The 11,376-nt window shown below is 43.2% G+C and overlaps 1 protein-coding gene across 1 annotated transcript in view; it reads left to right on the top strand.

Moving 5' to 3' along the window:
- Positions 1–11,376, top strand: part of LOC122559240 (semaphorin-3A-like) — a 172,746-nt gene that overhangs the window by 156,154 nt on the left and 5,216 nt on the right. The window contains exons 15-17 of the mRNA XM_043708621.1: positions 530–687; positions 3,028–3,083; positions 8,760–8,899. Coding sequence (XP_043564556.1) covers positions 530–687; positions 3,028–3,083; positions 8,760–8,899 — 354 coding nt within the window. The remainder of the gene's footprint in view (positions 1–529; positions 688–3,027; positions 3,084–8,759; positions 8,900–11,376) is intronic.

Below are 11,376 nucleotides of genomic sequence, written 5' to 3'. Positions count from 1 at the left end.
CTCTCACTTATTTCTCCATGCTTCAGGCTCTCTGCCTGTATTCCTGATTGGCTTTTGCCCGAAATGTCGATTTTACTGCTCCTCAGATGCTGCCTGAACTGCTGTGCTCTTCCAGCACCACTAATCCAGAATCTGGTTTCCAGCATCTGCAGTCATTGTTTTTACCCAATAGTGTTTTTAGTCTTTTGTTGTAGCAAGCACCTTAATACATAAATCTGTGTCATCCGTTCAGTCATTAATTGGAATTTTGAATTCATTTATCAGTTTGTACAGAGAACATTAACAAGTGCCTGAATGGAATGTTGACGTTTATTTCTCAGGAACTAATTATTTCTGAGCTGCAAGAAACTTGATAATACCTAATTTGGCTGAAATCATTGCAGGGAAAGTCTAATTTTTGTTTCTGCTGTAATTTCTTCACAGAAATGTTATGAAATTATCAGGATCATTTGTAATTGAAGATAAGTTGTTCTCGTCCCTTAATCTCCATGCGTGCCTGCCATCTTGTGTATGTTTTGTTTTTAAACAGCAACAACTATACATTGGCTCAGACACCGCCATCTCCCAGCTGCCTTTACAACACTGTAGCATCTATGGGAAAGCGTGTGCCGAGTGCTGCCTGGCCCGAGATCCCTACTGTGCCTGGGATGGAAACAGCTGCACCAGATACCTGGCAAACACCAAAAGGTAAAGGGACAGAGAGGGAGGATCTTGTCAAAACGTAGAAGATAGGAGCAGGAGTAGGCCATTCGGCCCTTCCAGCCGACTCCACCATTCAATATAATCATGGTTGATCATCCAACTCGGTGTATACCCTTTATTTCCTTTAGCTCTGAGAACAATATCTAACGCCTTCAATGTTTTGGCTTTCTGTGCCAGATGATTCCATGGCCATTGTGGGTCACCATATTATCACAAGGCACTTAGTGAAATACTCCCCCCATCCTGGTGTTATCGTCCATAAAGACATCACATCGCATTATCCAGCTTAAAATTATTTCAAGGTGGCTTCTGAGTTGGGTGGCTGAGCCAAAAAACGGTGTAATTCTTTTTGAAAAGGTCAGACACCAACCTGGAGCAGAAGAGGAACCGGAGGGTCTGATTGGATGATTGAGCTTGTCATCCATCTCGTGGTGAAACGTTTCTCGACCTTGATCCCACGCTTATCCCTTGCTGGTTTGAACCTGTTCCTAACGTCAGGGATGAGCAATGTTGAAGTTTATGGTTCTCCATCCTTTTAAAACTCTGGGATTTGGACTGGTGGTTCTCTCAGTCTAGGTATGGGTTCAGGTAAAAGTGGATAGATGGGCTTGCATGTGCGAGGTGGTGCCATAATGGTTAGCATCACCACACTAGTGATCCAAACTAGCAAGACGAACAAGGGCAAGACTTATACAGTTAGTGGTAAGGGCCTGGGGAGTGTTGTCAAACAATGAGACTTAAGGGTTCTGGTACATAGTTCTTTGAAATTTGTGACACAGGTAAACAGGATGGTTAAGAAGGCATTTAGCATGCTTGCTTTCATTGCACAGACCATTGAGCATAGGAGTTGGGATGTCAAGTTGTGGGTCCACAGGATGTTAGTGACACCATTTTTGGAGTACTGTGTACAGTTCTGATTACCCTGCTTTCGGAAGGGGATTATTAAATTCGGGTGCAAACGAGATTTACCAGGATGTTGTCTGCAATTGAGGGTTCAAGTTATAAGGAGAGGCTGGACAGCCTGGGACTTTTTTTTTCCCCTGGAGCGTAGGAGGTTGAGGGGTGCCTTTTAAAGAGGTTTGTAAAATCTTGAGGGACATACGTGTATGGAATGAGCTGCCAGAGGAAGTGGTGAAGGCTGGTACAATTGCCAACACTTTAATGGCATTTGGATGGGTATATGAATAGGAAGGGTTTGGAGGGATATTGGCCGGGTGCTGGTAGGTGGGGCTAGATTGGGTTGGGATATCTGGTTGGCTTGGACGGGTTGGACCGAAGGGTCTGTTTCAATGCTGTGCATCTCTATGACTCTGTGACTGTAGATAAGGTGAATAGCGAATGTCTTTTCTCTGGAATAGGGGTGTTCAAAACTAGAGAGGCATATTTTTGAGGTAAGAGAGAGAAATTTAAAAGGGACCTGAGGGACAATGTTTTCACACACAGGCTGGTTTAGTATGTGGAATTAACTGGGCAGAGGGAATGGTAAATATTTGAAGGACATTTTGACAGGTGCATCGATAGGAAGGATATTAGAGGGATATGGGTCAAACGTGGGCAAACTACTTTATTTTTGGGAAACTTGGTCAGCATTGATGTGTTGGACCGAAGGATCTGTTTCTGTGCTGTTTGACTTTATGATCATGATTTACAAACAGACGCAAAAAAAGGGACCTGATCACAAACCATGTGTTGTGTTGGGAAAATATATTCCCTAATGAAATGACTGGGTTTACCTCTGTTATTGATGCAGGATTGATGCTGGAGCCTGATATCAAAGTTAAACTGCACAATTTAAGTGCGGCATTGAGGGAGCCTATTGTGTGAGGCTCCACTGTTTGATGGTGGAAGTGTTTTTTTTTAAGACCCCATGGCATGAGCGAGTTTTGAGAAGATTTGTAGCTCAGGTTGATGTTCTGGATGTACGTTTATTCACTGAGCTGGAAGGTTCGTTTTCAGACCTTTCGTCACCGTATACGGTAACATCATCAGTGAGCCTCCGGTGAAGCTTCCTTAGATACCTAGTATGGTGACGAAACATCTGAAAATGATCCTTCCAGCTCAGCGAGCAAACTTACATCCAGAATCCCCGGGCGTTTTTGGAAGAAGTGAAGGAGGTTGGTCTGGCCACAATTCCCACTGCTCCCTTTACAACCAACGCTGAGGTAATTGATTATGCATTAAGTTGTTGTTTGTGGGTTCATGTGGGAAAACTGGCTTCTCCATTTTCCGATGTAGCCATCACTGCACCTCAGAACATAATGGATTATGTGAGTAGCTTTGAAATGCAACAGGCCAAGCCTTCCTAATATTTGTGTATCTTTGCAGGCGGTTTCGACGTCAAGATGTGAGGAATGGAGACCCCAATACGCTCTGTTCAGGAGGTACATGTAATCATTTTGTTCCACATTGGGGATCAACATTTTGTTGGGATTTCTCCCGAGCTAACTAATATTTATCCCTCAATTGACATTGTTAAACCAGTAATATTTGGACACATACATGAATGGAATAGGAATGGTGGGATATGGATTAAACACAGGCAGATGGGGCTAGATCAATTGTTAAAACTGGACGGCATGGACAGGTTGGGCCTAAGGACATGATGTATGACTTTATATGAACATACTGATGTTTGCTGTGTGTGAATTGACTGCTACTTTTGTGTGTCACAACAATGTATCTAATGAGGTTGCAAAGATGCCATATTAATTCAAACCTTTGTGTGTGAATCTACAACAGTTCACTCTTACATGTTTAGAAGAGAGAGTTTTAGATTTTTTCAGACATTGGAATCACTTTTGGGAAAGATGAGCTTCACCTGAGCAGAAAAGGAACTGAATCTCCTGGCCGAGAGAGTAAATAGTGCATTGGCGTTGGGTTTAAACTTGTAAGACAGGGGGCTGGTTTGACTAATGGGCCTAGTTTTGCAATCAGCCCCAGAGAGGCAAAACAGAGAAGATGTGGAACAGGGGAGAGGAAATGATGGAAGGCTTCAGGATGATGTGAAATTTGAAAGGGTTCAGAAAAGATTTACAAGGATCTTGACAGGGTTGAAAGATTTGAGTTATACAGAGAGGCTGAATAGGCTGAGGCTGAGGGGTGACGTTATAGAGGTTTATCAAATCATGAGGGGCAGGTTAGGATAAACAGCCAAGGTCCTTTCCCTGGGATGGGTGAGTCCAAAACTAGAGGGCATAGGTTCAAGGTGAGAGGGGAAAGATTTAAAAAGTACCCAAGGGGCAGCTTTTTCATGCAGAGGGTGGCACGTGGATGGAACGAGCTGCCAAAGGAATTGGTGGACGCTGGTACAATTACACCATTTAAACACAGTGGCTCAGTGGTTAGCACTGCTGCCTCACAGCACCAGGGACCCAGGTTCAGTTCCAGCCACGGGCGACTCTCTATGTGGAGTTTGCATTTTCTCCCTGTGTCTGCGTGGGTTTCCTCTGGGTGCTCCGGTTTCCTCCCACAATCCAAAGATGTGCAGGTCAGGTGAATTAGCCATATTAAATTGCCCGTAGTGTTAGGTGCATTAGTCAGAGGGACATGGGTCCGTGTGCGTTACTCTTCAGAGGGTCAGTGTGAACTGGTTGGGCCGAAGAGCCTTTTTCCACACTGTAGGGAATCTAATCATCATGTGCAGGTTGGGTGAATTGGCCATGCTAAATTGCCCATAGTGTTAGTTGCATTAGTCAGGGGTAAATGTAGGGAAATGAGTCTGGGTGGGTTACTCTTCGGAGGGTTGGTGTGGAATTGTTGAGCCGAAGGGCCTGTTTCCACATTGTAGGGAATCTAAACTAAAAAAAAAGGCAATTGAACGGGTATATGAACAGCAAGGGTTTAGAGGGATATAACTGTAAAACAATCATGACCTTGTAGCATTATTCTTGAGCAAGTAAAACTATGCAGAGTTCAATTATTTAAAGAACAATGATAGATTGATGTGAAACTGTGAGGTTGACTAAGAAGGGAAGATTACTTGTTATGCCTTTCACAACCTCAGGATGAGGTACTTTACAGATAATGAAGTGTCTTTTTATTTTGAAGAGTAGCCCTGTGTGCATTGGAGCCTCCTGACCAGCAACAAGATGGTGACCTGATAATTTACTTGAAGGAAGAAAGTTGGTCAAGCCAATAGGAAGACCTCCCTTTCTCTTCAAACTCTGCCAAGGGATTATTTTAGCTTTCATCTGATTGGGTCTTGGTTTAATGTTAAATCTGAGTGATGACAGCTCTGACAGTGCAGCCCTCCCTCAGTATCGCACTGAAACGTCAGTCTGAATTAAGTGCACTAGTTTCAGGACCAGTAGGTTTACTGATATAACAACAATCTCAGCACTTCGTGTGAGTGGCTTTGAGATTTTATTTGAATGATTGGAAAAGTTATCAGGTGAAATTACTTCGCGTGAAGAGTTATGACAAAGTAGAGCCATAAATCATCATTGAGACGGAAGCCGTTGTGTATTCTTCAGAGAAGTTAGTTTAATATGTAATCCCATGGGAGAGCTAGGCAGCAGTATTAGTGCTGAAGTTCCCTAGCAACTGACCATCATTAATGTAATGGACCAAGTAGTCTTTCTCTGTGCTATTGAATTTTACAGATTTTTGGGCCAATTGCTGGCAAATGGGGCTAGATGTTTTTTAGGATATCTGGTCGGCAAGGACAAGTTGGAATCGAAGGGTCTGTTTCCATGCTGTACAACTCTATGACTCTAAAACTCTTATGTTGACAGTAAACAAAGAAATTATCATTTTCCAATTGGCAAGAAAGCGATGGGTAGAATTAAGTTGTATATATGTAAGTGCACAGAATATAGTGAACAGTTCAGGTGAAAGCCATCCTTTTGAACAGGTCTTTTCTGAAGAGATCCCAATGATCCAAAATCTGCATCCTTCCCACTGCACCATCTCCTCAGCCACTGATTTATCTGCCCTACCTTCTCATTCCTACTCTCACTAGCATGTGGCACCATCTAAAGATCATTACCTTTTGAAGTTCTGCTCTTTAACCTTCTATCTAATTTCCTATATTCAATCTTCAATGCCTCTCAACCCTTTCCCTCATTATGTCATTCTTCCGGCTTCACACTCTCCCCTTTGACAATGTGCTGCTGACCCAGGCACCAGGGAGGCAACATACCATCCTGAGGTCACACTCATGGCTGCAGAATCTCCTGTTTGTGCCCCTGACAGGAGAGTGCACTATAAGGGATGGATGTTGAGGGCAAAATCTCTAAAATTGCAGGTGATACTAAGCTTGGGAGAGTAGTAAACTGTGAGGGTGATGCTGAGCGACTTCAGAGGGGCATCGACAAGTTGGCCAAATGGGCAGATACCTGACAGATGAAATTGAATGCAGAGAAATGTGTTAATGCGTTTTGGTAGCAGAAATACAGAGAGACCACACAGGTTCCATGGTGCAACTTTGGGAGGAGTACAGGAGCAGAGGGATCTCAGGGATTCACATGCATGATTCTCTGAAGGTGGCCAGACCAAGGTGTAGCATCCTTGTGTTTATACTTAGAGTACAAAAACAAGAAAGAGATGCTACACCTCTACAAATCATTGGTCAGACCACTCTGAGTATTGTGTTCAGTTTGTTTAAGGATGGATGTTAAAGCCCTGGAAAGAGTTCAAAGGGGATTTACCGGAATGATATCAGAAATGAGGGATTTTAGGTACAAGGAAAGATTAGAGAAATAGGGCTAATTCTCCTCAGAGGAGAGAAGATTAAGAGGTGACCTCATTGAGGTGTTCAATACTATGAACAGTTTTGACAGGGCGAAGAAGGATATTTGGTTTCTATTGGTTGGTATCGTAGCAACAGCTGGGTCACAACTTCAAGATTGTCAGCAAGAGGGCTATGAATGAGAATATGAGAAAGATCTTTACTCAGAGAGTTGTTAAGATTTGGAATGTACTGCCTGGGGAATGGTGGAGGTGGATTCCATAGGTGGTTTCAAAAGGGAGCTGGATGTCTATTTGAAAGTGATGAATTTGGAGGGCTATGGAGGTAGGGTGGAGAGTGGGACTAGCTGGTTAGCTCTCTCAGGAGCTGGAATGGACCAATGCATCAAATGGCCTCTTTCTATACGGTAAGATTCAGTGACTCCATGTGGTAAGTTGCTTTGTTGGGATGACTGACATGGATTCATTGGGCCATAATGACAGAGAAGAAGGTCCTTCAGCCCATCATGATTGAAAGTGAAATCCCAACTAAATAACCTTTAGATACTGTGGAACACGTAAATGTCCTCTTCAGCTGAACCTTCTTCCAAAGGGTCAGGCTGTGCTAAAGGTCAGCCCTACACCACCTTGACCTGAAAGCCTTGGAGTTATCCAGGAATTTTAAGCAACCAGGAAGCCTGGGCAACAGGTCAGTTTTATAGCTTGCCCAACATGTGGATACGGACGGTCAATAAGATTGTACAGGGTGTGGACATCTGACTACATGAGTTTCTCAATGTTAAGTACAATTTGTCATCATTAAAGGTTGATGGGGTGTCGCTCAGGCTAATGCACATTTGCCATCCATGTATTTGGGAATTCCAAACTCAGTGGCTCATAAGTGGGACCCGGCTCATCTCTCCTCTCCATTGGATGAATCCCTTTTCGGCCAGACACCAAGCCCTTATTCTTAGATTGTGACCCATAGTTCTGGACTTCCCCAGCATCAGGAAAATTCTTCCCACATCTATCCTGTCCAATCCCATCAGGATTTTATATATTTCTATGAGATCGCCCCTGATTGTTCTCAATTCCAGTGAGTACGAGCCCAGTTGATCCAGTCTTTCCTCATATGTCAGTCCAGCCATCCCAGGAATCAATCTGGTTGAACCTTCCCTGGACTCCCTGAACAACAAGAATACGGCATCTTGGGGATTCTGGGCTTTATCAATAACTGTGTACAAAAGGAGGTTCAGAACCTTTACATGTCTCTAACTTGACCGCAGTTGGAGTACAATGGCTAATTCTAGGTGTCACATTTTATGAAACATATGGTGAGTCTGTCAGGGATACAGAGGAATGGTTTCACAAACAAAGAAGGCTCAGAGGGTATTTTAATAGAGCTGTTTAAAACCATGAAGGGTTCACAATAATAGCTGGGAGGAGAATATTTTCCAGTGGCTGGTGGACCAGTATTCAGAGGGCACAAATTTAAGGTGACTGGCAGCAAAACCACAGGCAATATGAGCAAAACCCATCTTTCCATTAATGGGTGGTGAATATTTGGAATGTACTACTTGGTCAGATGGTGGAAACGGAATCAAAGACAGATTTTGGAATGTAGAAATATAGGAACAGGAGTAGGCCATTCAGCCCCTCTAACCTGCTCCCTCATTCAATGAATTCATAGCGATCTAAATCCATATACCTGCCTTGTCCCCTTATCCATTAATACCCTTGCTTAACAAAAAATGTATCTATCACAGATTGAAAATGAATAACTGATCCAGCATCAACTGCTATTTGTGGAAAAGAGTTTCAAACCTCTCCCACCCATTGTGTGTAGAATTGCCTGTTAACATCTCTCTTGAATGGTCTGGCCCTAAGTCTCAGACTATGCCAGTTCTAGAGTCCCTGACCAGTGGAAATAGTTCCTCTTTATCTACCCTGTTTTCTCCTGTTAATAGTTTTGATCAGATCACTGCTTAACATTCTAAATTCTAGAGAGGTCTAATTTGCATAATCTCTCCTCATGACTTAACCCAGCTATTCTTGCAAACCTATATTGTACACCATCCAAGGGCCGGTATATTTTTTCTAAGGTATGCTGTCCAGATTAGGCAAAGTCTAAACCAGGATTTTGTGTAACTGCAGCATTTCAAAACTTGGAGTAATACTTGGAGAGTCATAAGAGCAAGGAAATGTGGAAGTAGCAGGGAAATCATGCTAACTAATTTGTTTTTTTTAAACAAGAGTTAGGGTGCACTTGATGGATCGAATGGTCTTGTTTTGTTCTGTGGCGATCCCATGATTCTCCAATTCAATGTGGTACAAACTGATTCGATTCCGTTGTTTTGCTGCTTTAGTATAATGGGTTTTTTCTTGAACAGATCGTCATCGTCACAGGGTCACAGAGAAGAAGCTGTATGGTGTTGAAGGTAGCAGTACGTTCCTGGAGTGTATCCCCAAATCCCTACAAGCGCAGGTCACCTGGACATTCCAGAAACGCTCGGGAGGACCGAGAAATGAGGTACACAAAATTCCCAGGGAGCAACAAATGAGAAACCATCCTGCACATTTTTACACAAAAGCCAACCAGACATTCTAACAAGCTGATTTTAACTTTAGCCTGCGTGCTGCATGATTTTATTGCCATGTGTGTTTATCTATGCTGCTAGATATGAAAACACACCCTCAATTTACTGAATGCAGAATTTCAAACATTTCCTACTCTCCTACATTCTGCTGTATTTCAGTTTGTACTCCCCTGGAATAGAGTCTTAAATCAGGACTGAAGCTCAGTAATCAGGGCCAATATTGAAGTGCAGTTCTGGGGAATCGGAGGTGGTGTCCTTTAAATGATACCGCCCAGCTGCCTTCTCCTATGGATGTAAAACATTCCATGTTAGTGTTAGATTAGATTACTTAGAGTGTGGAAACAGGCCCTTCAGCCCAACAAGTCCACACCAACCCTCCAAAGAGCAACTCACCCAGACCCATTCCCCTACATTTACCCCTTCTCCTAACACTATGGACAATTTAGCATGGCCAATTCACCTAACCTGCACATCTTTGGACTGTGGGAGGAAACCGGAGCACCCAGAGGAAACCCACACAGACACGGGGAGAATGTGCAAACTCCCCCAAGACAGTTGCCCGAGGCAGGAATTGAACCCAGGTCTCCGGCGCTGTGAGGCAGCAATGCTAACCACTGTGCCACCGTGCCGCCTGTTTTCAGACCAGAGAAGGGGAGTTATCCCTCATACCCAATATTTATTCCTCAATCAACGTCCTAAAAACTGGTTATCTGGTTCCAATCACATTGCTTATTATCGAGGAGAAAGTGAGGTCTGCAGATGCTGGAGATCAGAGCTGAAAATGTGTTGCTGGAAAAGCGCAGCAGGTCAGGCAGCATCCAGGGAACAGGAGAATCGACGTTTCGGGCATAAGCCCTTCTTCAGGAATGAGGAAAGTTTGTCCAGCAGGCTAAGATAAAAGGTAGGGAGGAGGGACTTGGGGGAGGGGCGTCGGAAATGCGATAGGTGGAAAGAGGTCAAGGTGAGGGTGATAGGTCAGACTAGGGTGGGGGCGGAGAGGTCAGGAAGAAGATTGCAGGTTAGGAAGGCGGTGCTGAAATTGTAAAAACCGTACCCTTGTTTGTTGTCCCAAATTGCAATACCTCGCATTTATCCAGATTGAACTCCATTTGCTATTTTTTCAGCCCATTTAGAAGATAAGACCTAGGAGCAGAAGTCATCCATCGGCCCTTCGGTCCTGCTCTGCCATTCAATAAATTCATGGTTGATCTTTTCATGGACTCGGCTCCACTTACTGCGCTCTCACTGTATCCCTTAAATTTTTTATTGTTCAAAAGATTCTACCTTAGCTTTAAAAATGTTTACTGAAGTAGCATCAATTACTTCACTGGGCAGGGAATTCTATGGATTAACAACCCTCTGGGTGAAGAAGTTCCTTTCCAATCAGTCGTAAATCTGCTCCCTCTAATCTTGAGGCTATGTCCTCTTGTCCCAGTTTCACCTGCCACTGAAAACATCCTTCCTACTTCTATCCCCTTCATAATTTTATTTGTTTCCATAAGATCCCCCCTCATTCTTCTAAATTCCAACCTATTCCGACCAATAGTCAACCAATCCTCTATCCATGCTAAGACTTTACCCGTAACGCCATGCATCCTTATCTTATGCAGCAGCTTCTTGTGCAGCACATTGTCAAAGACCTTTTGGAAATCTAGGTACACAACATCCACTGGGTCCCCATTGTCTACCTTGCTCATAATGTCTTCATAGAATTCCAAAAGATTTGTTAAGCACAACCTGCCCTTCATGAACCCATGTAGTGTCTGCCCAATGGCACAATTTCTATCGAGATTCCTTGCTATATCTTACTTGATAATAGACTCAAACATCTTTGCCACTACAGAGGTTAAGCTAACCAGTCTATAACTTCCCATCTTTGGTGTATCTCCCTTTTTAAACTGTGGCATCACATTTGCTATTTTCTAATCTGCTGGAACTGCCCCAGCGAATTTTGGAAAATTACCACCAGTGCACCTGCTATTTCTCCTGCCATCTCTTTAGTACCCTTGGATGCATTCTATCAGGGCCAGGAGACTTATCTATCCTTACCTCCATTAATTTGCCCAACATGACTTCTTCTGTGATAATGATTGTTTCCAGGTACTCACCTGTCTTTGTCTCTTTGTCAACTACTGGCATGTTATTTATTTCCTCCAGTGTGAAGACCAATAACAAAATATCTATTCAATACCTCAGCCATTTCATCATATCCCATAACAAAATGCCCCTTCTCATCCTCTAAAGTACCGACATTTACTTTAGCCACTCTTTTTCGTTTTATGTGCTGATAGAAAATTTTGTTATCTGTCTTTATATTCTGTGCCAGTTTTTTCTCATGTTCTATCTTACTTTTCCTTATAGCTCTTTTTGTGCCTTTCTGTTGACCTTTAAAGTTTTCCCAATCTTCTAG

Source organism: Chiloscyllium plagiosum, chromosome 18, assembly GCF_004010195.1.
Source record: "Chiloscyllium plagiosum isolate BGI_BamShark_2017 chromosome 18, ASM401019v2, whole genome shotgun sequence".
Classification (NCBI taxonomy): domain Eukaryota; kingdom Metazoa; phylum Chordata; class Chondrichthyes; order Orectolobiformes; family Hemiscylliidae; genus Chiloscyllium; species Chiloscyllium plagiosum.
This window is presented reverse-complemented; position numbering and strand designations above follow the sequence as displayed.